At 46.6% G+C, this 26,324-nt stretch overlaps 1 protein-coding gene across 2 annotated transcripts in view; it reads left to right on the forward strand.

Moving 5' to 3' along the window:
* Positions 1-337: 337 nt before the first annotated feature.
* Positions 338-26,324, forward strand: part of GARIN1A (golgi associated RAB2 interactor 1A) — a 35,141-nt gene continuing 9,154 nt past the window's right edge. The window contains exons 1-5 of one of the 2 annotated variants that reach the window (XM_063606090.1): positions 338-4,003; positions 7,096-7,280; positions 8,998-9,247; positions 11,465-11,583; positions 14,415-14,706. In XM_063606090.1, the coding sequence (XP_063462160.1) occupies positions 3,851-4,003; positions 7,096-7,280; positions 8,998-9,247; positions 11,465-11,583; positions 14,415-14,610 (903 nt within the window). In that variant the 5' untranslated portion in view covers positions 338-3,850 and the 3' untranslated portion in view covers positions 14,611-14,706. Of the gene's footprint in view, positions 4,004-6,870; positions 7,281-8,997; positions 9,248-11,464; positions 11,584-14,414; positions 20,108-26,324 lie in introns of those variants that run through there. The other variant, XM_055114836.2, reaches the window with a different exon arrangement.

Consider the following 26,324-nt stretch of genomic DNA (forward strand, 5'->3'; position numbering starts at 1 on the left):
CTTTTACAAGGAAAAGAGAAAAACATGTCAAGAATAGGGAGTACTATTATAAGAAAGCAAAAGTAACAACTTTGAAGGTTTGAATTTCTGGTGTTATAAACTTTGTATGCTAAAAAAAGATAAATGTTAGTTTCCACTTCTAATGATCAAGTCTTAGGAAGATATAAGCCAATAAGATATAAGCTGCTTCTGATGGTACAGCTTCAGGGAAACACCAGTGAGAAGCACGTGTCTCCCCTGATAAGAAGAGAAGTGCTAGGAGATTGAGCCTCAGTCACAGGCAGATGTGTGTCTTGACAGCCACGGTGTGTGTCTTGAGAGTTTAAAAGACGTGAAAGAATGATTTGACCCATTGGCTTGCTCGCTGAATAAGCACCAAGGCAAGAGAGCCTGGTAGTTGTCCTGCATAGTCTAGGAAGGACATTCTGAGAAGGATAACTAATACTTCATCCCTCTTCAACTTGATGCAACTTGAAGAGCAAGTCCTTGGGTGAAAGTTTCTTGTCCGGTACCAAAGATAGGAGATAGCAGGTAAAGGGAACAAGTTGGTACCACGGCAATGGTGTCCCAGTAAATTTTTATTTTGTTTTGTTTTGTTTGCAAGAACAGTATGGGATAAACAATAGCAAATATACAGCCTTGGTTTCCCCAAATCCTACAATCTCAGTGCAGGAAGGTCATCTTCAGCAGTCAGCTCAGAATAGCCTCAAGGGACATGATGTCTACAGCTTCTGGCTTCAGAATAATGTCCTATTACTGTCAAGTGGCACCCCCCACCATTTCTTCAAAGGCTGTGATAAGTTTTGCACAGATGAGGGCAGTAGAAAGGAGGTAGTTGCTGCTAGACACCATCCTTCTCTGTATATTCCATACTGACCTTGCTCTAGGCAAAGGCCCCCACCACAAAAACAATAGGGTCACTGCTGAACACCAGCTCTTACACCTACCTCACTGATGCCTGGAATGGAAAAAGAAGTGCCGATTTTCTTTTTCTTTCTTTCTTTTTTTTTTTTTAGACAGAGATTCACTGTGTGGCCCAGGCTGGAGTACAGTGGCACAATCTTGGCTCACTGCAACCTCCGCCTCCCGGGTTCAAATGGTTCTTTTGCCACAGCCTCCTGAGTAGCTGGGAATAAAGGCGCATGCCACCACACCCAGCTAATTTTTGTATTTTTAGTAGAGACAGGGTTTCACCATATCGGCCAGACTGGTTTCAAACTCGTGACCTCGTGATCCTCCCTCCTTGGCCTCCCAAAGTACTGGGATTAAAGGTGTAAGCCACCACACCCAGCCAGAAGTGCCAATTTTCATACATCCAACTGGGAAGTGATCTGATGTTGGATTCTTTTTTCTTTCTTTTTTTTTTTTAGGTGGAGTTTTGTTCTTGTTGTCCATGCTGGAGTGCAATAATGGTGTGATCTCAGCTCACTGCAACTTCCGCCTCCCAGGTTCAAGTGATTCTCCTACCTCAGCCTCCCGAGTAGCTGGGATTACAGATGCCTGCCACCACGCCCGGCTAATTTTTTATATTTTTAGTAGAGATGGGGTTTCACCATGTTGGTCGGGCTGGTCTCCAACTCCTGACCTCAGGTGATCCACCCGCCTCGGCCTTCCAAAGTGCTGGGATTACAGGTGTGAACCACTGCACCTAGCCCTGTTTCTCTTTTTAAATATACAATTTTAGGATCCCTTTTTTTTTTTTTTTTTGAGATGGGAGTCTCATTCTGTCACCCAAGCTGGAGCGCAGTGGCACAATCTCTGCTCACTGCAACCTCTGCCTTCTGGACTCAAGTGATCCTCCCACCTCAGCCTCCCAAATAGCTGGGACCACAGGGTGTGCCACTACACCCGGGTAATTTTGGTATTTTTTGTAGAGACGAGGTTTTACCATATTGCCCAGGCTGATCTTGAACTCCTAAGTTCAAACAATCCACACACCTTGGCCTCCTAAAGTGCTGGGATTACAGGCGTGAGCCACTGCACCTGGCCTTATAATACTCTTTATTGTAAATTTCATATAACCAGTTGATTCTTACCAAAAGCTTTTGTTGATTTTTGTCAAACGCTGATATTTCTAGCCAACCTATGATTGCAACTGACAAGCAAGTATAGTTCTGACATGAATATTGGTTGATATTTTGATTTACATTAATGAGCAAGGCAAAAGTGAAATAACAAAGTTGTGTATTGGAACTTTACTCATTTGTCAATGACGTGGGCAACTTCTTCGCTAAATTAGGTAAGTCTTCAAATACTGGAAGGCTATTTTCTCAGATTTTTCTATGCCCAAAATATAATAGCTACAGACACATCTTTAAGTTTAATCTGCATAATTAACATTTTCTCTATCACTTTAGTTTAGACAATCAACAGAACAATAAATCAAACCCTGATTTGTAGCACTTGCTGATTTCAAGCTAGCTAACAAGATGAAGTTCCTGAACACACCCTGGGAAGAGATATGCAGCAGCCCACCACTGTATACTGTTTCTTTTCTTTTCTTTTTTTTGAGACAGAGTCTTGCTTTGTCGCTTAGGCTGGAGTGCAGTGGCACCATCTTGGCTCATTACAACCTCCACCTCCCGGATTCAAGCGATCCCCCTGCCCCAGCCTCCCAAGTAGCTGGACTACAGGTACCCACCACCACACCTGGCTAATTTTTGTAGTTTTAGTTGAGACGGGGTTTCACCTGTTGACCAGGCTAGTCTCGAACTCCTGACCTCAGGCGATCCACCCACCTCGGCCTCCCAAAGTGCTGGGATTACAGTCATGAGCCACCAAGCCCAGCCAAGTTTATATCATTTAAGTTTTAAAGGCTGGGCACAGTGGCTCACACCTGTAATCCCAGCACTTTGGGAGGCCGAGGCGGGTGGATCACCTGAGAGCGGGAGTTCCAGACCAGCCTGACCAACATGGAGAAACCCTGTCTCTACTAAAAATACAAAATTATCCGGGTGTGGTGGTGCATGCCTGTAATCCCAGCTACTCGGGAGGCTGAGGCAGGAGAATTGCTTGAAGATGGGAGGCAGAGGTTGTGGTGAGCCGAGATCACGCCACTGCACTCTAGCCTGGGCAACAAGAGCAAAACTCTGTCTCAAAAAAAAAAAAAAAGTTTTAATAATTGCTGTGTTTAACAACTGGTTTGTAGCATTCCTGAAAATGTAACAACCAGCTCTCGTGACCTGTTTTGGTCTGGCTCCAGCATACAACTGTGCCACTGCCTTCTCCTTTGCCCACTGTTTCCAAATAAATAAGCTTCTCAGTTTAGTTAACAGGTGTCCATTTCTTTAAAAAAAAAAAATCTCCTTTTCTCCCATGAGATGGGGTAGGGAAGATGAACTCCCTTTTTCCTATCCTTAGACTTCCCTGGGCAGGTGAACAAGTCCCATGGAAGTTTGGTGAGGGGCTTCACTGGGAGGCAAGAGGATTAAAGCCTGTGTGTTCCCGAGAGCCTTCCTTGCATGTGGCCAGCTCACTGCTGCCTTGGCATAACTTTGGGAGGGTCATTTTTCCCATTTGGGGTAAGGCTGAATGTTTACAAAGTGGAATAGGCTGCATTACTGCTGGTTTGTAGTTGGTGGAAAGAGGGAGAAAAGAGCCTGGCACATCCTCTGTCCTTCCTCTTCTTTTTTTTTTTTTTTTTTCCCTTTTCTGTTGTCACCATCACATTCCTTGATGTCATTCCTGCCATTGTGAGCTGACAGGCCCTCCCAGCCCTGGTGGACAGCCCGTAAGTAAATGGGGAGGAAATGCTGGGGAGGTGGGGGCAGATCACATCAACATCCTGGCGTTGGGCTGGGTCGGTGTGGAGCCCCAGAAATGTTCCCAAGCCCATTCTTACCAAGAACCAATGAGTAAAATCAGGGGCCTCCCACCTGAGGTCAGGGAACCAGGCCCTGGAGTGGAACTTGGGGTGGAAAATGGCCTTCTTTGTCAACTGATTCATTCTCCAGAATTCAATTTGTTCTCCAACTCGGTGGTGTTTGAAAGCAACTTTATCCAGGTACCCTGGAAACAGACAGGGTCTGTTTCCAAAACCTGTTCCCAGGGGTTGGTTAGGAGATGCTGTGGCCTTTTAAAGCCCTGGTGGGGGGGGGGGGTCGGGGGGACAAAGAAGCCACCAAAGCTAGAGAAAACCAGAAGGTCTGGGTCCCAAGTTCACCTCCATTTGTGCCTACCGTATGATAGAGCTACCTGCAGGTCATCTGTTCTAGGGAGATTGATTTATGCTTTACAAATGAGAGATCAGAGCTCAGTCTCCAGGCAGGGTTCACAGGCCCTTTCTGGGCCACTTGTCCAAAGTGGATGGTTACAGGGAATGAAGGTTGCTGTTAGAAACTCTGCTCTGAAATCCATCCTCCTCACTCTGGGATGGTTTAGAAACAGCCTTGTTTGAAAGCAAAGACACTGGGTAAATAGGTGTTGCCCAGATCCTACCATTCCCTAAAAGGATGGTGGTGACATGACCAATGGAAGTGAGCCTGGGATGGGGCCACTGGGAGTGGAAGGTGGTCGTTTTCATAAGTATCAAGTCTTAACGCGGGTGCTGCCTGCCTCCCTCTAGCGGTCTAGCCTGAACCTGTGCTCCTGCGCAGGAGAGCATAACCAGTTAATCAGCCAGTAAGCACACACTAAACATCTACTGAGTGCAGGGCAGGAGGTGCAGAGAAAGATCAGAGTGTCCCTGGCCAGGAAGCCTATGAGTTTGGTTTACCTGTTATTTGGTAACTGTCTAAGCAAGCTCTATGTCAGAGAGCTTGGGCCAGCTGATGCACCAGGCATGACTGCAGAGAGCAGGTGCTGGGGGCATTCAGGGCATTCTCCCTGGACTTTGGCAGTTGAAGAAGGCTTTCCAGAAGGGTCTTAAGCCATTCTTTGAGAGACTGCTGAGATTTTGGTAAGTGGAAGAGCAGCGGGGAGGATATCCCAGACAGAGGGGCTTCAAAGTACCTAAGGAAAGGCAGGGAGGCTGGAATGCAAGGTCTGCAAGACACAGACCCATTCAAATGGAGTGGGAAAGTAGCCAGGGGTTATAGGAGAGAAGGTGGGAACAGTTTGAGGTGGGTCTTGGGCTTAATTTGGAGACTCTTCACAGAGCAGCGAGCTACTCCCTAATGGAGTCCCCGGATTTTGGAGAGCTGTGTTTATGGCTCCTGCCACTCCACGGTCCCTTTGCTGCGCCCCAGGAGATGTGTAGTTGGGTGATCAGCTGGCAAACCTGGGGCGAGCTCATTCCTAACATACCCTTGGTGGAGACAGAGCAGTAACATGGGAAGTCCAGTCTCAGGATCCAATTTCTAGTCATTTCTATTTGGGTGTAATGATTCAGCTGCAAATTTCTTCTCTTAATGTGTGCTTTTTTTTTTGAGATGGAGTCTCACTCCGTTGCCCTGGCATGGTCTAGGCTCACTGCAACCTCTGCCTCCTGGGTTCAAGCAATTCTCCTATCTCAGCCTCCCGAGTAGCTAGGACTACAGGCGTGCACCACCTCGCCCAGCTAATTTTTTTGTGTTTTAGTAGAGATGGGGTTTCACCATGTTGGCCAAGATGGTCTTGATCTCTTGACCTCATGATCTGCCCGCCTTGGCCTCCCAAAGTGCTGTTTTCTTTGGCCTAATATTAAAACTGTTTAGATTCTCTGAATGGACACTAAGTGACCTGGGTAGCAGCAAACTTAGAACGTGCTAGGGAGAGGCTGACCCGCACAGAAAAGTTCAAAGTTTGATTTTTTTAAAAAAAATTTTCGATAGAGACAGGGTCTCACTATGTTGCCCAGGCTGGTCTTGAACTCCTGGCTTCAAGTGATACTCCGGCTTTGGACTCCCAAAGTGCTGGGATTATAGGCATGAATGACCGCACACAGTCCAAAGTTTACTTGAAGTGATGCAACCCACATATTAGTTATAGTTATAGTTGTTATAATACAGTTACACTGCTTCCTCTCTCCCCCTTCCTGCACATCGCCATCACTATCATCATCTCAAAGCAGCATTACCCACAAACATTTATTGAGCACTTACTCTCAATGTGTACAACCCTTTGTGTTTTGCAGAGGATATGAATTTCATTCCTCAACAAGGGCTCCAAGAAGTGTCACTTTTTTTTTTCAAAATCAAAATTCACTTTTCTGGGAACACCATCTGGTCAGGCTGGTGGGAAATTACATTTCAGTCATCCCTGGGGCTTTCCCTCATCCCCAGTTCCACCAAGGACTGGGCAATGGTGTCGATGGTTTTACAAAGTCTAGAACATTGGCTGGGCATAGTGACTTGTGCCTGTGATCCCAGCACTTTGGGAGGCTGAGAAGGGAAGATCACTTGAGCCCAGGAGTTTGACACCAGTCTGGGCAACATAGTGAGACCCCATCTCTATTTTCTAAAAAAAGTGTAGAGCATTGGGAGAAGGCCCTCTGGCCTTGGGAACATAGGGGTCCCTCCTCATATGTTCCTTACCCAGGTCCCTGTGGCTCCTTAGTGGCCACAGCTCTGGTGCTTTTCTGCCAGCCGTGCACAGTGAGGTGGGGGGTGTCTTAGCTGAGACACAGTGCCCAGTGGTGGGCATCCAGTCTTTCTGTCCTGTGATGGCCGCCTTCTGCTTCAAGAGAATAGGTCCTCATTCCACTCAAGACCCAGCAACAAGATAGCCCCTCCATTATCCTGGGAGAAGTGCTCCAAACCTCCCTCAACTCAAGCTGTCTGGGTCTTCCCCATTCAACAGCTTTTTCCTCACTTTCCTCTCCTTCTGGGACTTTCTTCACACAATCTCCCTTTTGGGCCACTAGAAACCAGTGCTGGCTTCTCCTGCCCAAAGATGGGGGAATGAAAACTTCAGTGCCACTCAGCTTTTTCTTGCTAGTGCATCTTTTTACAGTTAGATAAAACAGAGGACCCAGAGAAGAATGACACAGGGTTCCTGCAGCCAAGGACCTTAAAGTGTATTTGGGGAGACCAACGAAAAGGATCAATAGCAGGTCAGGGCCCAGCCCAGTGTGTGCACACCTGCCCCCAAGATGATGTGCCACTTTCCAGCATCTGTATTCTTCCACCCCTTGTTTTCTGCTCCTTTCTGACCCATGTGCCTGAGGCTGATTTCCAGGTCACTAAGCCCGGGAACTGGAGAGATGTCTGTGAAGGGTCTGCCACCGTGATCCTCGGGGTGACCTCCTCGGTGCCCTCCCTGCCACTCCCCAATGTCCTCCTGATGGCCAATGTTACCTGGCCCCAGGGTCCATTTACCACCTGGAGCACACCTGGTGACGCCCCAGTCATCAACCTCAGCAGGTAAAGGCTTGAGGGAGGGCGGGAAGGGATGGAATGATTGACTGGGATATGCATTGCTTTGTAGCTGGATTTTAGATCAAAAGAAAAGACAGTGTTCTTTAGTGCATAAACCCTGTAGAACTCATTCATTCATTTGTTTAGCAACGATTTATTTAGTATCTTTTTTTTTTTTTTTTTTGAGACAGAGTCTCGCTCTGTTGCCCAGGCTGGAGTGCAGTGGTGGGATCTCGGCTCACTGCAAGCCCCGCCTCCCGGGTTCACGCCATTCACCAAGTAGCTGGGACTACAGGCGCCTGCCACCATGCCCAGCTAATTTTTTTTTTTGGATTTTTAGTAGAGATGGGGTTTCACCATGTTAGCCAGGATGGTCTCGATCTCCTGACCTCGTGATCCACCTGCCTCAGCCTCCCAAAGTGCTGGGATTACAGGCGTGAGCCACCGCGCCTGACCTTATTTATTTAGTATCTATATTTACCAAGCACTGTGCTTCGTGCTGGGATAGGGCAGTACCCAGTCCTTGTCTCGAGCCTGGTTTTTGAGAATCTTGGCTTCCTTTTCTGTAAATGTGTGTTTGTGTGTGTGTGTGTAAGTGTGTGTGTGTATATATGTGTGTGTGTATATCGACACGTTTCCATGTCTTTTAAAATCTTTTTGTAAATATCATTTCGATAATTTCTTTAGTAATATGAGTGAATTAAAATTCACTTGACAAGTCCCTAATATTAGACATTTAGAAATGTTTCTTTGTCAATATAGATAGAGGGGGTTTCCAAGGAAAAGGTGGGGATACGAAAGTCAAACACGACTATGAAATGCTGAGATTGAAAAAAAATACTAGATATACAGGAGACAGCTATCCTTTTCCTTGCCCTTTCGACACAGTAAGTCAGGATATAGGGAGAAAGAGTCCTAGAAACTGAGTCAGGAAATCTTAGTTCCAGGTCACACTTAATAAGATCTAAACTTGGGCAAATCACTTAGCCTCTCTAAGCCTCAGCCTCGAAATCTGTAAAGCGGAATTAATCATACTTATCTTGGCAGGGCACAGTGGCTCACATCTGTAATCCTAGCTCTTTGGGAGGCTGAGGTGGGAGGATCGCTTGAAGCCAGGAGTTCAAGACCAACCTGGGCAACATAGGGAGATCCTGTTACTACCAAAAAATACCAAAAAAATTAGGTGGGTGTACTGGCACACACCTGTATTCCTACTAAAGTCCTGGAAATTGGAGAAGAGTCAGTCTTAGTAATCACCCCCACTTTCATTACATGAGCTTTCTCCTTTCAGCATCCCCCAAGCAGAGAGGTAGGAGGCCAGTGACGCTGAGCCACCTCTAGGTGGGCACCCACATGGTCGATTGAAACCACGGGCTCAGCCGGGCGTGGTGGCTCACGCCTGTCATCCCAGCACTTTGGGAGGCCGAGGCGGGCGGATCACGAGGTCAGGAGATCGAGACCATCCTGGCTAACACGGTGAAACCCCGTCTCTACTAAAAATACAAAAAATTAGCTGGGCGTGGTGGCGGGCGCCTGTAGTCCCAGCTACTCAGGAGGCTGAGGCGGGAGAATGGCGTGAACCCCGGGGGCAGAGCCTGCAGTGAGCCGAGATCGCGCCACTGCACTCCAGCCTGGGCGGCAGCGAGACTCCGTCTCAAAAAAAAAAAAAAAAGAAAAAAAGAAACCACGGGCTCTCCCATGGAAATGTCCTGATTATGTCCAGGCTTCTCCCCCTGAAGTACGTGGAGCTACGAATCTACGACCGGCTCCAGCGCATCCTGAGGGTTAGGACAGTGACCGAAAAGATCTACTATCTGAAGCTCCACGAAAAACACCCAGAGATTGTGTTTCAATTCTGGGTCCGCTTGGTGAAAATTCTGCAGAAAGGCCTGTCCATCACCACCAAAGACCCGAGAATCGAATTCACTCACTGCCTGGTGTCCAAGATGCCCACCAACTCCACAGAAACAACAGTAAGTGGGCCTCCCTCCGGGACCTGTCGAGAAATAAGTATATATAAGTATATATGTAAGTGTCTGTGTATATATATAGACAGGTTTCCATGTCTTTTAAAAGCTCTTTGTAAATATCATTTTGATAATTTCTATTCAGTAGTATGAATGAATTAAAATTTATTTGACCAGTCCCTAATATTAAGACATTTAGAAATGTTTCTTTTTTTTTTTTTTTTTTTTTTGAGACAGAGCCATGCCCTGTCACCCAGGCTGGAGTGCAATGGCGCGATCTCGGCTCACTGCAGCTTCCACCTCCCGAATTCAAGCGATTCTTGTGCCTCAGCCTCCAGAGTAGCTGGGATTACAGGTGTGCGCCACCATGCCTGGCTAATTTTTGTATTTTTAGTAGAGATGGGGTTTCACCATGTTGGCCAAGCTGGTCTTGAACTCCTGTCCTCAAGTGATCCACCCACCTTGGCCTCCCAAAGTGCTGGGATTGCAGGTGTGAACCTCTGTGCCTGGCCTGTATTTGCTTATTATTGTAAATAATGCTAAAACAAGCATTTATATGTATGATCTACATTTCTGATTATATTCTCAGGTTTTTAGAAGTAGAATTCAAAGAGCATGAACATTTTCAAGGCTCTTAACACATATTGCCAGATTATTTCCATAAATATCATACCAAATTATACTCTCACCAATCATATGAGTGTCTGTAGTCTGGGTGCAGTGGCTCACACCTGTAATCCTAACACTTTGGGAGGCCAAGGCAGGTGGATCACCTCAGGTCAGGAGTTCGAGACCAGCCTGCCCAACATGATGAAACCCTGTCTCTACTAAAAATACAAAAATTAGCCAGGCATGGTGGCAGGCCCCTATAATACTACTCAGGAAGCTGAGGCAGGAGAATTGCTTAAACTCAGGAAGCAAAGGTTGCAGTGAGCTGAAATTGTGCCACTTTACTCCAGCCTGGGCGAAAGAGTGAAACTCCATCTCAAAAAAAAAAAAAAAATTTTAGTATGTTACTGTGTATCTTATTACAATTAAGCAGTAAATGTTTTAATGCATTTCCTAGTATAATAGGTAAAGAAGTGGCATCTCTGATTTTCAATGAGTTTCAGCATTGTTGCATACATATATACATATGTAACAATTGTTACATACATATATACATATGTAACAATTGTTACATACATATATACATATGTAACAATTGTTACATACATATATACATATGTAACAATCATTACATTGTTATGTATTTGTAGTTATATATAACACAAGATTGTTTTTATATATATATATATTAATGCCATTTATATGGCATTGTCTGTTGTGTTCTTTGGCCATTTTTCTATTGGCAATCTTGTGTTTCTCTAAATTGATTTGTAAAATTAAACTTTTTTTTTTTTTGAGATGGAATCTCACTCTGTCACCAGGCTAGAGTGCAGTGGTGTAATCCTGGCTCACTGAAACCTCCGCCTCCCAGGTTCAAGCGATTCTCCTGCCTCAGCCTTCCGAGTAGCTGGGACTACAAGTGTGCGCCACCACGCCCAGCTAATTTTTGTATTTTCAGTAGAGACGGGGTTTCACCATGTTGGCCAGGATGGTCTCGATCTCTTGATCTCGTGATCCAACCACCTTGGCCTCCTAAAGTGCTGGGATTACAGGTGTGAGCCACTGCGCCCAGCCTAAAATAAAACTTTTTATACATTGGGATTTTGGACCCTTACAAGTTTTTACAAATATTTCCTCAAGTATTTGCCCTTCCTCTTTGGTTTATTTAGGGTACGTCTTTGATACACATAAGGCCTTTCCAGGTCCTGCTTGGTGTAGAAGCACAGGAAGGAAGGCCAATAGATTGGACTGTTCAAAACCTTCAGATTTCAGAATCTAAATGCTTTCCTCCTCTCACTTAAGTTCTGTGCTTCAGGTATGTTATTGACTCTGAAGGTCAGCAGTTTTACAGCCTGACAGCTCTGCCTCTGAACGTTCAGATCTGCACTCAGGACAGAGCAGCCACTGCAGTTGACCAGGGAGCAGGTGTGACCCTGCCAGGGGTCTCATTTCTTGTTGGATGATTCTCGGGACTTAATGCTGAAGGAACAGGTTCCCAGGGTTAGGGTGTGAAACTCAACTGTAATATCACAAACCCCTTCAAAGTTCTACCCCGAGGAGGCCAAGAACTCTCTGAGCAGACCTAGCCATCTGACGCTAAATTTCTCCATCCAGCCTGAAAACAGCCTCCTGTCATCCCCCAAGCCCAGCGAGCCCCTCGTGCTGCTGGTGCCTGAGCAGACCAGTGGCAGTTTCTCACAGCTCTCAGGAAAGCCCCAGCTCACAGCAGACAGGTGGGTCCTCTGTGGGGTCAGCTCCAGATCCCTTCCTCCAGTGTGAAGTCATGGGTTCAACGAACCTATCTCAGTTCCTTCTTTGTATTCTTTGTATTTTAGATAGTCATGCACATGGCTTTTTCTGTCAATTTTATTGTAAGCCTGCCTTTGAGAACAAGGTCTTTGGCTCTTTGATCTGAATATTCACTTCTTAGGCAAACTCCAGTGTTTTCTAATGAGAGGTGTTCAATAAAAGGAATGAGGGATGAGAAAATTAATTCAAAGAAGTGTAAGCTAACAAAGCAGGCTCATGGTGGAGTTAGCTATTGACTATTTCCAATCCAAGCTCACAAGGATCCCTGGGGTAAAACCCTAGTTCTTTTTGCCTCATCTGCCTCTTCTTTTTTAGTTTTCTTTTTTCTTTCTTTCTTTCTTTTTTTTTTTTTTTTTTTTTTTTTTTTGGAGACAGAGTTTCACTCTTGTTGCCCAGGCTGGAGTGCAATGGCGTGATGTCAGCTCACTGCAAACTCCACCTCCTGGGTTCAAGCGATTCTCTTGCCTCAGCCTCCCAAGTAGCTGGGATTACAGGCGACCGCCACCACACCCGGCTAATTTTTTGTTATTTTTAGTAGAGACAGGGTTTCACCATGTTGGCCAGGCTGGTCTCGAACTCCTGACCTCAGGTGATCCACCCACCTTGGCCTCCCAAAGTGCTGGGATTACAGATGTGAGCCACTGCGCCTGGTCCTCACCAGCCTCTTCTGCAAAATGGACAGAATAAGGGAAACAACCAGTAGCTCCAAAGTCTCATTAATTTACTAATAATTGTATTAGATTCTTTCTGTAACAAGTAATAGAAACTCAAAGCAAGATAGTGCAACCAATATGCTGCACAAGTGCAACTTGTAGGGTATCATCAGAATGCAAATTTATTTTGTCTGCCCTTCATAACTTTTTCAGTGGGAGAAGGTTTCCTCTTGCCCCTGGATAAAAGCTGGCTTTCTGGGCAAGCTACATAGCATATGGGCTCTCTCTGAGAATATAAAAGGTCCTTTGGTCCATTTAAATTGCAAAAGCAGCCTCAATTCTGAAATTAAAATATCTAATGTCTGAAAACTATCAAAACCCTGAACTTATCACATCTTCTTACCCTCAGTCTGGCTCCCTATCAAGGTGACCTTTCCTAGGGGGGAACTGGGTTGTCACTCTTCTCTTTCTGTTTCCTAATATTTAAAGCTACCTTTTTTTTCTTAGGAGCTTTCTTTCTTTTCTTTTTCCTTCTTTCTCTCGTTTCTTTCTTTCTCTTTTATTTCCCCCTCCCCTCCTCTCCCCTCCCCTCCCCTCCCCTCTCCCCTCCTCCTTTCCTCTGCTCTCCTCTCCTTTCCTCTCCTTTCCTTTCCAACAGTGTCTCACTCTGTTGCCCAGGCTGGAGTGCAGTGCCATGATCTTGGCTCAGTACAGCCTCAATCTCCTGGAGTCAAGCAATCCTCCCGCCTCAGCCTCCCAAGTAACTGGGGCTACAGGCATGCACCACCACGCCTGGCTAATTTTTTAAATTTTTAGTAGAGACAAGGTCTTGCTATGTTGCCCAGGCTGGTCTCAAACTCCTGAGCCCAAGCAATCCTCCTACCTTGACCTCCTAAAATGCTGGGATTACAGTCATGAGCCATCACAGCTGGCCAGGAGCTTTCTTGGGTTCTTTGAAATCTCCTTTCTGGCCCCTCAACTGCAACACCTCCCTTTCATCTGGCCACACTGCACCCCCCCACAACGCCCCTGGCCATGGCTCTGCAGGGACCATGCTCCCCCAGGCACTAGCTATCCCCTTTAAGGAGTCCTCCTGGGTAAGGCTTACAGTGGCTCCAGGCTGGTGTACACTTGCTCGCTCTCTCTCTCTCTCTCTCATACAGTCCACATCTGGTCCTCAGGAAACATCCTCTCATATTTTGACCAGCCATTGGAGAGGAGGACCTTGCTTCCTAGGCACAGAAGCAACTCTTCTCCCAGAGTCCTAGAACCACAGCTCAAGCCCCCTGGGTTGTCCAAGGAAGGCTCTCTCTTTCAGCTTAAGGAAAAGGAGCCAGCAACTCTTTACAAAGGACTCTCTCCCCACGTGACAACCCAAGCCCTTGGTTACCAAGGCTGGCAATCCCTCAGGCAGCCCAGCTCGCTCTCACTTCTCTGATCTTAAATTTTTAGTCCCCGGGATTTTGTCTTTGAGTCATAATACATTATATTCTCAACACATCAAAGCAGTACTTAAGGTTTGAAGAGTTGTTTGTTCCTCCACAGGGCAGGCCTTAGCTCCAGGCTCCCTCCTCCTCCTCTGTGGCTTTCTCTCCTCGGGTTGCCCTTAACATTATTGCATGTGTGCATATTGTCACTGCCCCACATTTCCATATTTCTACATGTGCTTAAAGCACTGGAGCTGGAAAAAGGCATGATTAGAAAGTGAGTTGGTTTTTTTTGTTTTGTGTTGTTTTTTGAGAAGGAGTCTCACTCTGTCACGTAGGCTGGAAGTGGTGCCATCTCTGCTCACTGCAAGCTCCGCCTCCTGGGTTCAAGCAATGCTCATGCCTCAGCCTCCCGAGTAGCTGGAATTACAGGCGTGTGCCACATGCCTGGCTAATTTTTGTATTTTTAGTACAGACGGGGTTTCACCATGTTGGCCAGGCTGGTCTTGAACTCCTGACCTCAAGTGATCCGCCCACCTCGGCCTCCCAAAGTGCTAGGATTACAGGTGTGAGCCACTGCACCCAGCTGAAAGTGGTTTTTAAGTTAAATTTTAACAATGTTTTCTTTTTCTTCTATTGCTTTCAATAACCCCAAAATTCCCTGGGCTCCAACAGGAACAATGACACTGCCATTGAAATAGACAACTGCAGCAGCTACAAGATACCCTCTCCAGTGGCATCTCCAATCAATTTGAATATACCCATGAGAGCTGCCTTGAGCCACAGCCTCTGGGAACAAGAGGACCAGAATGAGCACCTTCTACAAGTTCATATAGCCAGTTACCTAGGAGAGCACTTCTTGGGAGCCTGACACCTAGGCAAAACATGCTCTTCCTTGCATACGTGTACTTGCTACCACCTCTTATAATGCTCCTTTCCCACTGTGAGCCAAGTGACCTTGGGAGAGGTAAGATGGTGTTTCCAACAAGGTGCTTCTCTACTTCCACCAATAAACTTCCAAGTGAGTCCCTAATTTTTGCAGGTTGGGCTATAGGGAGGCTCCAGTTTGGGAAAGGACTGACTGAGAACAGGAGCAGTTTTTGGAAAAATAGGTGGGAAAAGTTACTGTCTGTGTGTACAGAGAACTACCTGAGACTGGGTAATTTTATTTATTTATTTATTTATTTATTTATTTTGGAGATAGAGTCTTGCTCTGTCTCCAGGCTGGAGTACAGTGGTGCGATCATGGCTCACTGCAACCTCCACCTCCTGGGTTCAAGCAATTCTCCAGCCTCAGCCTCCCAAGGAGCTGGGACTACAGGCACACACTACACCTGGCTAAGTTTTTATATTTTAGTAGAGATGGGGTTTCACCACGTTGCCCAGGCTGGTCTCCAGCTCCTGAGCTCAGGCCATCCAGTCACATTGGCTTCTCAAAGGGTTAGGATTACAGGCGTGAGCCACCAGGCCCAGCCTCGAGTCTGGGTAATTTATAAAGAAAAGAGGTTTAATTGGCTCATGGTTCCCCAGGCTGTACAGGAAGCATGGCTGGGGAGGCCTCAGGAAACTTACAATCAAGGCAGAAGGCAAAAGAGAAGCAGACCTGTCCTACGAGTCTGGAGCAGGAGAAAGAAAGAAGTGGGAGGTGCTATGCACTTTTAAACAACCAAATCTCGTGAGAACTCACTATCATGAGAACAGCAAGGAGGAAATCCACCCCCATGATCCAATCACCTCCCACCAGGCACCTCCTCCAACACTGGGGATTAAATTCAACATGAGATTTGGGCAGGGAGACAGATCCAAATCATATATCAGTCTGCTCAATTGAAACCACACAATAGCCAAGCAAAGCCAAGAAAGCCAGTCCAAGGCTGGCTTGGAAAGGGCCTCTGAGGAGAGGAAAGGGCCTCTGAGGAGAAATCAACTTTCAAAGGGGCAGGGGGAAATAGAGGTTGAGCTACTGCAAGCCCAAAATAAAAGAAATCCTGAGAAGGATGGTAACCAGCTGGAAGATTCCTTTGTGTTGCTCCACTATATCAAGCAAGAAATTGAGTCTTTGGCTGGGCGCGGTGGCTCTTGCCTGTAATCCCAGCACTTTGGGAGGCTAAGGTGTGCAGATCACTTGAGGTCAGGAGTTCGAGACCAGCCTGGCCAACATGGCAAAGCCCTGTCTCTACCCAAAATACAAAAATTAGCTGGATGTGGTGGTGCACGCCTGTAGTCCCAGCTACTCAGGAGGTTGAGGCAGGAGAATTGCTTGAACCAGGAGGCAGAGCTTGCAGTGAGCTGGGATCATGCCACTGTGCTCCAGCCTGGGTGACAGAGCCAGACTCCATCTCAAAAAAAAAAAAGAATAAATTAGGTCTTCATTGCCCTGTGTTAGTGTAAAGCTATGAAGGCTCCCCTGGCTCATACAACATTTCATTGCTAATGAAAACATGGTGAGGAAGATACTGACTGCCCATCACCAGAAATTCTGATTAATTTGACTGTTTCTTACCCAGAACCTAATGAAAGTGAACTGGAAGACATGGCATCTTTGAGTATTGGGAATGGAGCAGGAGCTTTGGCCAACCTTTCTACACATAGGGAATACTTACAAGGAAAATACCATGACTCCTTTTTTTTTTTTTTTGAGACAGTATTGTTCTGTTGCCTAGGCTGGAGTGCAGTGGTGTGATCTCAGCTCACTGCAACCTCCACCTCTCAGGTTCAAGCGATTCTTGTGCCTCAGCCTCCCAAGTAGCTGGGATTACAGGTGTGAACCACCAGTCTGGCTAATTTTTGTATTTTTAGCAGACACAGGGTTTCTCCATGTTGGCCAGGCTGGTTTCGATCTCCTGACCTCAGGTTATCCACCCTCCTCGGCCTCACAAAGTGCTGGGATTACAGGCATGAGCCACCATGCCCAGCCCCACCACGCCCACTCCAATATTTAATAAGTATTTGTCAGGCTCCTGCTAGGTGCTAGACACTGCGTTTGATGCTAAGTATATTGGAGAGAACAAGACAGACGGACAAGTTACCTGCCTTGAGGGAGGGTCTGGGAGAGATGCCAAGCCCTATTTTGGAGACATAGTGAAGCCATTAATGTTGACCTGATGTCTGAGCCACCCAGTCTGCAAATGAAAGCTGGAGGCCCTGCTTTCCAGCATGTGTGGTTCACATCCTATGTGGCGCAGAAAGAAAGAACATGGTTGCCCTCCTCTTGTGCATGCTCAGTTGGGCTGAGTAGTCAAATCTGGCTGAATTGAGTCAGAAAAGACATCTGAGTTAAGAGGATGCCTGATGCTTGTTGGTTTTGTCTTGCCTCCAGTAAAATTAAAAACAAGTTTCCTTTCAGTATGTTACAATCAAATAAGCTGAGCATTGTTGGTGCTGGTGAGGGACATCTAGAAGCTGAACTTAGAAAAGACTAAGTGCAGGGTGATTGTACTTCCAAATGCATGCCTGTTGTCCTGGTATCATTGTTAATACATACCCATTTCACTCTGAGAACTGTCCCTCAGTGAATCACAAATCATGTGGCCATCCTATCTATATGGCATACTTATAAACATTGAAAGGCTTGTCATCCCCACTTCTTTGTCTTGGTTTAAGCCTTCATCAGCCCTCACCTAGACTATTGTATTAATAGTAACCCCAGGCCAGGCATGGTGGCTCAGGCCTGTAATCCCAGCACTTTGGGAGGCTGAGGCGGGCAGATCACGAGGTCAGGAGTTTGAGACCAGCCTGGCCAATATGGTGAAACCCCATCTCTACTAAAAATACAAAAATTAGCTGGGCATGGTGGCACACACCTGTAGTCCCAGCTACTCGGGAGGCTGAGACAGAAGAATCTCTTGAACCTGGGAGGTGGAGGTTACAGTGAGCAGAGATGGCGCCACCGCACTCCAGCCTGGGCGACAGAGCCAGATTCCGTCTCAAAATAAAATAAAGTAAAATAGTAACCCCAATTGGTCTCCCAGACTTTATCATCATCATCATCATAATAGCTAACATCTTTAGAAATTTGCTATCTTCTAAGCACTATGCTGACTTTACAAAGATCACATAAACCACATCACAAGCCATTGAGAAGTAGATCTTATTATTACATTTTATAAATGATAAACCGGAGCCACAGAGAGGTTCAAGAACTTGCTTAAGGTCACACAGGTAGTAAGTAGCAGAGCCAGGACTTGAAGCCAGTCTGTCTAACTCCAAAATCCAAATTACTCTTGATGCCTCTCCAATGTCTTCCCAACTCATTCCCTTTTCATACCTAACAGAGCAACTTTTTGACACATAAATCTGACAGAAAGGACCAGGCACGGTGGCTCATACCTGTAATCCCAGCACTTTGGAAGGCCAAGGTGGGCAGATCACTTGAAGTCAGAAGTTTGAGACCAGCCTGGCCAACATGGTGAAACCCTGTCTCTACTAAAAATGTGAAAATTAGCTAGGTGTGGTGGTGCGCATCTGTAGTCCCAGCTACTCAGGAGGCTGAGGCAGGAGAATCTCTTGAACTAGGGAGGCAGAGGTTGCAGTGAGCCGAGATCACTCCACTGCGCTCTAGCCTGGGCAACAGAGCAAGATTCCATCTCAAAAAAAAAAAAAAATCTGACTGAGTTTCCTCCTTAATAAAACCAGACCCTTTGACATGAAATGACTAGACCCCTGCCTCTCTCTCCAGCCTCTCCACTGGCCACTGCTGCCATAGAATCTTATGCTCCCACCATGCCAAATTTCTTGTGGTTCCCTAAATGCACCATGTTTGAAGATACTTTGAGGACATTGTATATACTTTTGTTCTACCTGAGATACCTTTGCTTACTTTCTCCACATATTGCCCTCATGACACTTATCCTTATTGATGGATTTCTTCAATGCTACTATTGTGCCTTACATGTGCCTTGTATTATAGCATTTTTATAGCATTTCTCACCCAATTGTGGCTATTTGTTTACATGTCTGTCTCCTTGGTGGAACTAAGAACTCTTTCATAACAGATGCCATTTTATGTCAGTTAGACTTCTTTGGTTGCCAGTAAGAGAAGCTGACTCTAATCTAAACCAAAAGGAATTCATTGGACGGATGTGGGTTGGCTCACAAAATCAAAGGGACAACTGCGGAGCCGATCTTGGAATGCTCTGACACCAGAACAGCTCTGTGAATTCAGATAGGGGTAGTGAATTGACCATTTCATCAAATGCTGCAGCAAGCTAGGTGGTTTCCCCAAAGGAAATTGAGGAGTGTTACAAGAAGACCATTAGGGGAACGGTTATCTGGTGGCTGATAATAACAAATTTCCATGGCAGTCTCTTTGCTCTCTGTTGGAAGAGGTACTCCACCACGGGCCTTGAGCATCTCTACACATCCTTGCTAAGTGTGTCAAATTTCAAGTCCTAACTGTCCTCTGTCTCTGGAGGAGGAGACAGGTTTGGTTACTGTTTGTTGTAAAAATTACTGAGCCCTTCACCATGGGTGCCTCAGCTGTATGCAAAACCCCTTGTATTGCTGGGGGACAGAGCAACTGGTACTGCCATGCTGGTGCTCCGGCAGTTTGCTGTTGGCAATAAACTATTCTGTTTTGGTTCATTGAATCTCTGTCTACTTTGGGCACCTATGTGATCATGGTAAATCAACCTGCTTGCTTGCCTAGTCATTTTTTTAGAGTATTGTTATGCCTTGACATCCTCTATGAGACCTAGATTCTTCTCTGACACTGTCCAAACCCACATACAATCTTTTTTTTTTTTTTTTTTGGAGATGAAGTCTTGCTCTGTCGCCCAGGCTGGAGTGCAGTGATCTCGGCTCACTGCAACCTCCACCTCCCAGGTTCAAGCAATTCTCCTGCCTTAGCTTCCCGAGTAGCTGGGATTAAAGGCACGCGCCACCACATCCAGCTAATTTTTGTATTTTTAGTAGAGATGGGGTTTCACTAGGTTGGCCAGGATGGTCTCGATCTCCTGACCTCATGATCTGCCCACCTCGGCCTCCCAAAGTGCTGGGATTACAGGCATGAGCCACCACGCCTGGCCCCCCTGGTTTCTTCCTTACCTTTGTATCCCAAAACTTCTAGACCAAACAGTAAATATAAATGCCACAAGCATACCCTATGCACAAAATGAGAGAAGGATTTAATTTAAATAACATACATCACTGCAAAGAAAGAAATACAGGTGGAAGTTTTAGTTCTTTCTGCTTCTTGGTTACAAGTCAGTAGTAGTTGTCATTTCTTACTTCCCTCCTATACTACCATTCCAGGTACCTCTTGCTTTGACTGGGTTCATTCCCTGGTAGGGAGTCCACAAACTTTCACTCCTGAAAATCCTAAGCCCTTGATGGTTTTGCACATGTAGAGTTGTGTGATCTTCTTTTGACTGGGCAAGAGCTGTAAAGAGGCATCTCAGTTTCCTCTGAGTACCATTCCTACTCCTCTCTGCCCCCATTCTGTAGAACCATCTTTTTGCTTTTAATAATAACGGTCCTCCCTCCCCCTCCCCCTCCCCCTCCCTCTCCCTCTCGCCACGGTCTCCCTCTCCCTCTCTTTCCACGGTCTCCCTCTGATGCCGAGCCAAAGCTGGACTGTGCTGCCGCCATCTCTGCTCACTGCAACCTCCCTGCCTGATTCTCCTGCCTCAGCCTGCCGAGTGCCTGCGATTGCAGGTGCGCGCCACCACGCCTGACTGGTTTTCGTATTTTTTTTGGTGGAGACGGGGTTTCGCTGTGTTGGCCGGGCCGGTCTCCAGCTCCTAACCGCGAGTGATCCGCCAGCCTCGGCCTCCCGAGGTGCCGGGATTGCAGACGGAGTCTCGTTCACTCAGTGCTCAATGTCGCCCAGGCTGGAGTGCAGTGGCGTGATCTCGGCTCGCTACAACCTCCACCTCCCAGCCGCCTGCCTTGGCCTCCCAAAGTGCCGAGATTGCGGCCTCTGCCCAGCCGCCACCCCGTCTGGGAAGTGAGGAGCGTCTCTGCCTGGCCGCCCATCGTCTGGGATGCGAGGAGCCCCTCTGCCCGGCTGCCCAGTCTGGGAAGTGAGGAGCGCCTCTTAGCGGCCGCCATCCCATCTAGGAACTGAGGAGCGTCTCTGCCCGGCCGCCCATCGTCTGAGATGTGGGGAGCGCCTCTGCCCAGCCGCGACCCCGACTGGGAGGTGAGGAGCGTCTCTGCCTGGCCGCCCCATCTGAGAAGTGAGGAGCCCCTCCGCCCGGCAGCCACCCCGTCTGGGAAGTGAGGAGCCCCTCCGCCCGACAGCCGCCCCGTCTGGGAAGTGAGGAGCGTCTCCGCCCGACAGCCACCCCGTCCGGGAGGGAGGTGGGGGACCAGCCCACACCCGGCCAGCCGCCCCGTCTGGGAGGTGGGGGGCACCTCTGCCCGGCCGCCCCTACTGGGAAGTGACGAGCCCCTCTGCCCGGCCACCACCCCGTCTGGGAGGTGTACCCAACAGCTCATTGAGAACGGGCCATGATGACGATGGCGGTTTTGTGGAATAGAAAAGGGGGAAAGGTGGGGAAAAGTTAGAGAAATCAGATTGTTACTGTGTCTGTGTAGAAAGAAGTAGACATGGGAGACTTCATTTTGTTCTGTACTAAGAAAAATTCTTCTGCCTTGGGATGCTATTGATCTATGACCTTACCCCCAACCCCGTGCTCTCTGAAACATGTGCTGTGTCCACTCAGGGTTAAATGGATTAAGGGCGGTGCAAGATGTGCTTTGTTAAACAGATGCTTGAAGACAGCATGCTCGTTAAGAGTCATCACCACTCCCTAATCTCAAGTACTCAGGGACACAAACACTGCGGAAGGCCGCAGGGTCCTCTGCCTAGGAAAACCAGAGACCTTTGTTCACTTGTTTATCTGCTGACCTTCCCTCTACTATTGTCCTATGACCCTGCCAAATCCCCCTCTGCGAGAAACACCCAAGAATGAGCAATAAAAATAAATAAATAAATAATAATAATAATAATAATAATAACGGTCAATCCACTCTAACAACTCCAAAACCCCCTTCTACACATAACACCATGCTCTCCTAATGGTAGGAGGAGACAAAAACTGCAGCCACAGTTCAGTTTTCAGTTGGTGGAATGATTTTTGTGCACCTGGTGAAATCACTTTCACCCTTAGGTATTAAAATCTCCAAACTTCATACATGCAATTAAAAATTATTGTTTATTTTTAAAAAATCTTTTTCCACATGTTCTATGCAATTTTTCATACAACTCTTCCTTAAGAAACTCCTAGAGGATGTACGCAATTAAAATGAAGTCAACTCAGAAAAACACGGCTCCAGGAAAGTGGTGGGTTCAATGTAGGAAAAAAGTGAAGGCAATATCCAGGTGAAGAGAGATGAAGAGAGAGTCCGGAATGACAGGAGAACAGCAGCCCCAGAAAGCAGTCAGCTCTTACTGGAGCAGGAGAGAGGACTCTACTAAATGCATCTCCACAAAGATCAAATTGATGGAATACCTGATGTGTTTGAATGCACTGAGAGACTTACGCTTATGGCAAAGTTTAGGGGTGTGTTAGGAATAGGACTATTAAGCCAAGCAAACAAAAAATAATATAAATATTAACTCCGAGAGGAAGAAGTTGTACAAAAAAAGAAATATAATTCAAGTATGTACTATATCTTTGACTATTCATAATACTGTACACATCGAAAATAGATTGAATCAAAGCAGAGGATGGTTGAGGCTCAATTTGGGGGATGGGAGGAAAGGGGAAGGGAAAAAAGGTGAAGATTAAACCCTTCCCTTCCATGGCTGGAAGTTCTGTGCCCCAGAATTCCCTTGGTTCCTGCATGTTCTCCAAGCTGATCTACATCTAAGAGCTCATCACGTCTGGTTTCCAGGTGGGTTTGGCCAGTGGGAAACCCAGGCAGGAGATCAGAGAGGATGAGGAGAATGGGGTCAGGACAACTATTTCCTCCCTTGTGGTGACATAAGGTAGGCTGTTAACAGAGGGAAACTGTCAGAAGTATTTGAACCAGAGCAACTCCATCTTGAATGGGGGCTGGGTAAAATAAGGCTGAGACCTACTGGGCTCCATTCCTAGGAGGCTAGGCATTCTTAGTCAAAGGATGAGATAAGAGGTTGGCACAAGATACAGGTCACAAAGACACCGCTGGCCAAGACCCACCAACACTAAGATGGTGATAAAAGCGACCTCTGGTCGTCCCCACTGCTCATTTTATGCTCATTATAATGCATTAGCATGCGAAAGGGCTGCTATTCTCTAATAAACTTGCTTTCACTTTATGGACTGACCCTGAGTTCTTCTTGTACCAGGTCCAAGAACCCTCTCTTGGGGTCTGGATCGGGACCCCTTTCCGGTAACAAAACTGCTCCTCTCGTGGTGGCTTCCTCTACTAGACTCTCCTGGATCCAGTAACCACTCCCTCCCTTCATCCTTCAGATCCCTGGTATGGACTTAGCTAGCTTGATGCCCCCTTCCTGAATTGTGTAACGTGAGCAGGAACGTCACTCATCTCCATGCAGGCGTCGTCGCAGTGGGGCCACCACCCTGGCCAGGCAGTCCCGGCCATGAGACAGTCGCTGGGCTTCCCTCCAGCTTACTGCTTTTTGGTTCTGGCCTATTCTCCATGCCTGGTTCTTTTAACCTTCAGTTGGTATGAAGAGCTCCCCAATAGTCTTCCAATAAATTCCCTTTGGCTTGGGTTGGCTGCATGTTTTCTACGTGTACACCCATGAAGTCTAATTGATGTGGTTCTGTGCCCAGAAACATGGAAGCTGCGTAGGGAAACGTGCCAGCCATATGTGTGTACCTGCCAGTGCCTGGGTCCTACTAGACTGACCCAGTTAAAGTGTCTATTTCTTGTTAAATAAATCCCTTTCTGCCATAGCCAGCTCTGGCTGCTCCACATTATTTCTCCTTCAAAATGAGGGAAGAAACAACAGCCCTTGCTGACTGGGCTCATCCTTGAAGTTGATTTCTCAGAATCTATTTCTTAGATGAAAACACCACACGGATTGGTGAAATTTCTAATGGCCGATACACACACCATTTAAAAGAGAAAAGAAACAAAACATTGTTATCCGGAGTTAATTATGCTCCACCAGGACATGGCATCTGCAAAAACAATCCCCAAGACAATGTAAAAATGCATCTTAAAGTTTCTGACATGGAATTCAGAGAAAAGAGAAAATGTCCTCAAGGAATAACACCCAAATGGACCCTCTTAAAAGATGTGGTGGAAATTATATGGAAGCTTCATAAATGCCTTTGTAAGTCTTGAGAAAAATAAACAGCGGGTTAATTAGGGCTTTACCGTTATAGGTGAGGCAGCCGGCAGGGAAGCAGAGAAGCTGGGAGCATGAATGTATAGAAACGCGTGGTTCTGGGTTCATTAGTGACCTCCCAGAAACACAGGTCATCAACTTAGAGAAAACAAAACACAAGGGGCTCATCTCGAGAAATCCAAGACCATGGCTTCAAAAGTGGTTCCAATCACTGAGAGTGGTAAAGCTTCATAATTTAAAATGAATATTTAGAGTTATTAAGGCTGAGGCCATTTACAGAAGCTGTAACTTGAAACCACCAGAATTACCACAATCTACAGATAGTCTAAGAGAAGGCGGTTCTGGATTTTGCTCTGTCTCTGATTCCTGCCTGATTTAGAACAAATCAATTTATTTCCCCATTGGGGATACAGATAATTTTCTTTTAGTAAATTATCACTGAATTTTTAAATTATGTCCAAAGAAAACATTGTTTTGTGGTGTTAATAATTGCAACAGCAGCCAGAAACACACCATGTATCCATTACATGCAAAGAAATAGTCACAGTTAGAGTATTCTAAGTTGCTTTTATAATCTTTCTAAAGTCTCCAAATTAAGTACACTGCCTTGGACAAGGAAGGAAAGAAATGTCTGTGACCTCCATCCCTCCTCTCACTCCGTTCAAGGGCCATATCTGGATGCAAGAGGAATGTGGTGTTTTGGGGTCCTACCACTCTGTCTGTAGTCATCGTGGTGCTGAAGCTTAAGTTCCATGAGCAGAAGCTGCTGGAGCAGGTGGACTTCCTGAAATGGAAGGTCACGGACCACAGCCTCCACGGGCTGCCTCCCTGGCTGCAGAGGGAGGCCGACCCTTGCTGCAGCCAGTGGAGCCTTGCATGCCAGAGCTGCCCAAACGCTGCTGCACAAGCTGTATGCTCTGGGCCTGGCGCCCACACACGGCTTGCTCGAACTCTGCGACATTGTCAGGGCTTTGTCCAGGCCTTGTCCTTGTCGTTGTCGCTGCTGTCTCCTCCCTACCATTCTCATCAGGCTGCAGGGCCTTCATGGAGCAAAGCCATGTGCTTGTAGGCCCTGGATGTGGTTACCGACTCCACCTTTCTTTGTCACATGCCGCATGGAGGACTTTGTCACCTGGGTCGGCTCATCCAAGATCAAGCAACACATGCCGTCATACAACGGGGAGTGCAATGACTTCGATCTGGAAGCCTAGCTGGTCTCCTAGTCTCCACGGCTGCCTGTCTTTTACAGATACGACAACCAATGCTGGAGATTCTATAAGGGCGCTCCCCACAAGAGTGTCAGCAGGTTGTAGTTTCTTAGGTTCCTCAATGGCAGGCCATGCACAGAGCCAAGGAGGGGAGAGGGCGTGGTGCCTGTTTTCAAGGAAATTTTCTTAGTATTCTTAGTACTTGGACTACTGATTATTAAATGACTGTGCCTTGGGAGACAGTGAAAAGTGGTTTGGTGCTGCACTGTAGAATTGTTAGCTTCTTGTGTTGGAAACTTTTTAGTGTAAAAGCAAGAACTCTGGCCGAGCACGGTGGCTCACGCCTGTAATCCCAGCACTTTGGGAGGCCGAGGCGGGCGGATCACTTGAGGTCAGGAGTTCAAGACTAGCCTAGCCAACATGGTGAAACCCCGTCTCTACTAAAAAATACAAAAATTAGCCAGGCATGGTGGTGGGTGCCTGTAATCCCAACTACTCGGGAGGCTGAGGCAGGCACAATTGCTTGAACCCGGGAGGTAGAGGTTGCAGTGAGTTGAGATTGTGCCACTGGACTCCAGCCTGGGCAAGAGAGTGAGACTCTGTCTCAAAAAAAAAAAGAAAGAAAGAAAGAAAAAAACCCAGCACATGGACTTTAGTCCACGTGTAACATATAACCCACGATAATGTAAGTAAACTTTGATAGGACAATTCTATAAGGGGTACTGGTCACAAGAATTTTTCCTCTCTGAGCATAAGAATTCAGTCCACCCAGTCCATGCATCTATATATAACAATACTTTGGGAGGTTATAAGCACAGGAAAAGGGTTTGTGGAGAATGACTAAACTCACAAACTGAAATGAAGACTAAATATATTTTGCAAGGCAGTTAATTTAGGCATAAATATAGTCACTCAACTGTGAATATCATGCATGGAGTTCTGAAGGCTGAACTTCCAGCCTTCTTCACTAAAGACTGAAATTTGCTTTGCTCAGCTCTTTTCTGGACTCCTTTCTTCCTAGTTCCGTTGGTCTTTGTGTACTGACATTATCTTTATAGCAAGTTGCCTTCTTGCTTTAAGGTCTATACCAGTCTCACGTTTAGCTGCAAACAATGAGAAGCCAATCAA

Source organism: Pan paniscus, chromosome 6 (assembly GCF_029289425.2).
Source record: "Pan paniscus chromosome 6, NHGRI_mPanPan1-v2.0_pri, whole genome shotgun sequence".
Lineage (NCBI taxonomy): Eukaryota > Metazoa > Chordata > Mammalia > Primates > Hominidae > Pan > Pan paniscus.